Raw genomic sequence first — 5,015 nt, 5'->3', positions numbered from 1 at the left:
TCTAGTACATTCTATCCTGTTGTCTTAAACTGTGATCTTCTGCAGCAGGCTTAGTTTTAGTTCTTTATATTTAACTGGGAATGTATTTCACTGGCACCATTTAAGACAGAACGGTGCCACTCTCAGCATTAGCCACACATTAAAGCTGAACTTTCCTGGCAGAACCATAATTAGAAATTTACTTTGTCCCCACAAGAGTAACTTAAAGCATCACACAACAGGTAGTTGTTTTATGGGAGAACAAAACTCTTCCTGGTGCTTCTGAAATCAAAGCATGTGAAAAACTTTTAAGGGGCCAACATTTAGGTTTGATCAGTTCCAACTATGAACACAACTACTCTGATATGAAAACACACAGTGCAGTCTTCAGTTTTATAGGAGACATCTAGAATTCTTAAGTGGCCCAGATACTATGCTTTGGGGCAAGGAAACTGCTCACCAGTTCTTCAGAAACACCTTCAAAATGGAGAAGAGCTGACTTCAATGAACTTCTGCTTTTTCTATAATTTTATATGCTGGGCTCTAGCCATGCTGTAGCAAACACTCCAAGGTACCCCATAAAAAAAAAAGTCACTCCATCAAAACATATTACTCCATAATGATTATACAAGGTATGAAAGAAAGGAGGAGCATGATTTTATTGAAATCTTTTAGTACAGTGTTGGAAGATCTTCGAATCCTATATTCTAAAGCAATACAAGCACTGCAAATGATGTAGTTCCTGAATCTAGTTGAAATCATCTCTACCACAGCAAAGTTATCATACAAATCTCTTGAAGTTGATGGATGTAATTTAAGTTGAAAATGGAGCAACTTTGGTATATTCGTATTTCTCTGGATCCCCTTTTTGGCTAGATGTACACCAAGTCGATTGCCATTCAGCAGAGTTGGATAGAACCAGTATGTTTGATGGTTTCATTGAAATGTTTCCGCACGAGCAGCAAGGGATTGCATGAGCTCAAATGAAGCAGCTCTCAAGGCCATCTTCATCATCTTTCTTTGAACTGGACCATCAAATGCCACTGCGTAGGGCTAAGTCTAGTCTAGTTAGTTGACAGATGTACCAGAAGTACTTTAAAATACAAAATGAAGCTAAATAACCGTGGAAACAATCAGCTCTTAATTCAGAGAATGACAATATCACTTTCTTAATCTTTATCTGAATATCATTTTTGAAAATGAATTTTAAAATTATATGTCAGCTCTATAACACATTTAGATCTATGTGTTAGACTAAATCTTCAATGAAATCACTGCTTTAAATCAACAGGTTTTAGTCACTGTTAATGTGTCTATGCTGGGATGCCAAGATGTCTAGCTGCGTGCATTCATAACTACATTTTCACTCTACAGAAATTGAAGAAATACAGATTATCACTCATTTGTCAAAAAGAATAATTACATACATCTCAATGGACTCTTTATATATCTCAAATCAACTCTGTCTAGATAGAGTCCATTGTATTGCATAGGTGACTTTAGCCATTTTAAGGTACAGCAAAATGCTAGTTTCTGCAATGATTAAAACAATCCTTTAAAACTTTGATTTAACCTCTGCTGTGATGAAGTTTGAAATCTTAAAGATTGCTACTCAGGTTTGTTAATAATTTAAAGAGACCTCATTTTTCCACCCACTGAATTTAGATCCGAGACTTTGCTCTGAGTTTTGAGATCCAGCAGGAGGAGGAGACTTTTCTTTCTTTTTCCTGGGCTTTGTCTATGGAGGCATGTTTTCTTTTTTGTGGGTGGAAGCGCTCAGCTGGTTGTCCACCAACGTGCCCTTAGTACAATTCAGAGTTGCTGCTTGCTGCCTGCCACCGAGGAGGGGGCACCTCACTCAGGAGCCGTCAAAGGTCACCTGTGAATAAAGCTCTCTTCCCTCCACCATCACTCCTTGGGCCACCACTGAACATTCACTTCATGGAGCAACTAATGCTTACCTATTTGTCCTTTATTTGGTAGGCCCTTCTCACCTATGTAACAGCTTTAGCTAAAATAATCTATTGCCTAGAAGGTCTGCTACTTGTGATTACAAAAGACCAAAAACCACGAGGTCACCACTAAGGAGATAACGTTTAAACGTGTATTTGGAGGCACCCACCAAAAATGTACCCTTTTATCATGTCAAAAGCAAAATATAGATGGGACTAGTAAAGCTAAGAGGACTTAGGGAAGAAGTCCTTGTTGCAGTGGAGAGCCATAACATAAAAATCTTGAGGAAAAAGGCAGAGTAAAAGTTAGAGCTAAAAACAGGACGTTAAAAAAAAACAAGATGGCAGGACATGAGGTGCATCTGGATGGACAGAGCTTGAACGTGACCCCGAACCTGGAGATTATCTTAAAAGAGTTTCTCAATCAGATCTATTGCTGAACAAACTTTTGGAATTTTAGAACAGTGTATTTCATGAAAAGTGACAGTCATGCTTTTCAGAAGTGGTAATAAAAAAATACACTGCTTCTGAGGTGTCTATTGTTTACCAAAAATAAACATGCCAGTGGCCATCTTCAGCTATTGATGCATTTCATCCTAATTAAGCATAATGACCAAAATGGTTTCCTGGAAACCTGACCACTAAAAACAAATATTCAAAATTCAGGGTATTATTAATTCTCTAAGGTTCACTCAAAAGTGAAAGACTAATTCTCTACAGGGTTTCACCCAAATGTCCATAGACATTATCATTTTATATTTACAAAAAGGCTTTAATCTGAAGTGACCTTTGGTAGCCCCGAAATTCTTAAACTATGAACTTCCACAATGAAATTATAAACTTGAAAGTTGTGGCCTCAAAGTACTGACAGAACAAAGGGCGGGGGGAAAAGTCACTTATCAGAACAAGTCAAGGTAACAAAAACATTTCTCCTTTAAGACTGTTCACTTAAAAGATCAAATAACCACTGCCCTCCTCACTAAAGTGAAAATAAATGGTTGAGATCTTTAAGAGGGGGAAAACAGTGGCCTTGGAGTATACATAGACCTGATGCTTTCGCATTAACATAACTGCTCAGTCCCAAAGCTAAAAAAATCAGACAAATGCACGCAAGTTAGAAGCCAGACCAGGCTTGCTCCACACCTCACATCTTTACAGTGGGACGTGACTGAACAGGTAAGACACAGATTCACCGTTGTGGGTCCTTCGGATCGCCTCAGCCAAGATCATCGAAATGTCAATAACCTAAACACCAGTGAAAAGACAGAAAAGGGGAGAGGAAAGTGGGACATCTCAGTGATGTTTAATTAGAAACATAGAAGCCAGAAAGCCTAGAAAAGCTTTCTCCAGCACATAAGATATGCTACTTGTAAACCCCCAGCCCACATCCACTTCTTCTGAGAGGACAGTTTGTGCCTGTCTTCAGAGTACAATCCTGGGTGAGGGATCCTGGAAGTAAGATTTTTCAGTGTAGATACTTCAAAGGCTGTTCAGGGCTGCTGTTAACCAGAGACATCCTTTTCTTTGGGTGTTTGTTGTTTTTAAATTATTTTTACTCAATCATTGCGTAGAAGATTTTTGTCTCTCGGTTTCTGAAAACACAGATACCACAGCATCTAACGATACAGCTGTAATCACCTAACTCCAAGGTCAGCATTAGAACAGCCATACACAATGGAGAAGGCAATGGCACCCGACTCCAGTACTCTTGCCTGGAAAATCCCATGGATGGAGGAGCCTGGTAGGCTGCAGTCCGTGGGGCTGCTAAGAGTTGGACATGACTGAGTGACTTCACTTTCACTTTTCACTTTCATGCATTAGAGAAGGAAATGGCAACCCACTCCAGTGTTCTTGCCTAGAGAATCTCAGGGACGGGGGAGCCTGGTGGGCTGCTGTCTAAGGGGTCGCACAGAGTCAGACACGACTGAAGAGACTTAGCAGCAGCAGACAATGCATAAATGCATAGGCATGGCTGTGTTACAATAAAACTTTATTTACAAAAGCAGATGGTGGGCTGGATTGGGCCCGGAGGCCTTAATTTACTGACTCTCAACTACTGAGAATCAGACATGAAAATCTAAGGCAAAGCTATTTTGACCATTTTCAAACAAATCTCCTGGGGCCAAATGAACTGCGTTGCTCCCTGATAGATGAGAAATCACAAGGTGGATCACTCTGATCCATCTTCATGCTCTAATGATGGGAATGGAGGCTTCCAGCAATGAAAGGACTTGCCAAGGTTCACCAAGCTACAGAGGCCAAACAAGAATTCAAACCCTTCGACTTATTTCAGGTCAACTGGTGTACAGCAATCATTGCCACCTCTCTGGGGGCCCCCAAGTCAGGAGGGATAGGAGTAAACCCTTGGTACAGCCTTATCATTTCAAACAGAAACCTTGCACCCTAAACACTAACTCCCTAAAGCTGCTCCTGGCAACCACCACTCTACTTCCCCTTTCTATGCGTCTGACTACTCTAGGGCCCTCAGGTTAAGTGGAATCTAGTTTAAATATCACACAGCATTTGTCCTTTTGTGACTAGCTTCTTTCATTTAGCATACCATTTTCAAGATTCATCCATGTTACTGCATGTGTCAGAATTTCCTTCCTTTTTAAGACTGAGGAATATTTCACTGTATGAAGAGACCACACTTTGGTTACCCATTCAACTGGCGCTGGATAGTTTGGTCATTTCCACCTTTTGACTATTCCGACTAGGGCCTGCTATGAATGTTTGTGTACAAGGTTTTGTTGAACACCCGTTTTCAGATTCAGGGGAATAATCCTAGAGGCGGACCTGGTGGATCATACGGTAATTCTGTTTAGCTTTAGCACAGTCTGTTTTTTAATGGTCTTTACTGTGGCTTTATTCACTTACTCTTTATAACTTTGACCTCTGCTGACCCCAGCTTTTCCCAGATTATCTAACATGTATCAGACCTTCCCATTACAGGAAGCTACAACCTCTGCCAACATCTGCCTTAGCAAGGGGTCACACATGCAAGATGCAATGCTATTTTTCGGGATGTGAGCTAAGTGTCTTACTGCACGGCTCTGCCAGCAGTGTAGCCAGTACCTGAATCTT

The 5,015-nt window shown here is 40.5% G+C and overlaps 1 protein-coding gene across 1 annotated transcript in view; it reads right to left on the bottom strand.

Moving 5' to 3' along the window:
• Window positions 1-607: 607 nt before the first annotated feature.
• The window catches only part of LOC104981480 (ribose-phosphate pyrophosphokinase 2-like), a 19,001-nt gene continuing 14,593 nt past the window's right edge, over window positions 608-5,015 (bottom strand). The window contains exon 4 of the mRNA XM_010830632.1: window positions 608-3,178. Within this exon, the coding sequence (XP_010828934.1) occupies window positions 3,084-3,178 (95 nt within the window). The 3' untranslated portion in view covers window positions 608-3,083. The remainder of the gene's footprint in view (window positions 3,179-5,015) is intronic.

The sequence above is a fragment of the Bison bison genome, unplaced genomic scaffold, assembly GCF_000754665.1.
Source record: "Bison bison bison isolate TAMUID 2011002044 unplaced genomic scaffold, Bison_UMD1.0 scf7180017864518, whole genome shotgun sequence".
Lineage (NCBI taxonomy): Eukaryota > Metazoa > Chordata > Mammalia > Artiodactyla > Bovidae > Bison > Bison bison.
The sequence above is the reverse complement of the archived record's forward strand: the minus strand, read 5'-3'. Positions and strand labels throughout refer to the sequence as shown.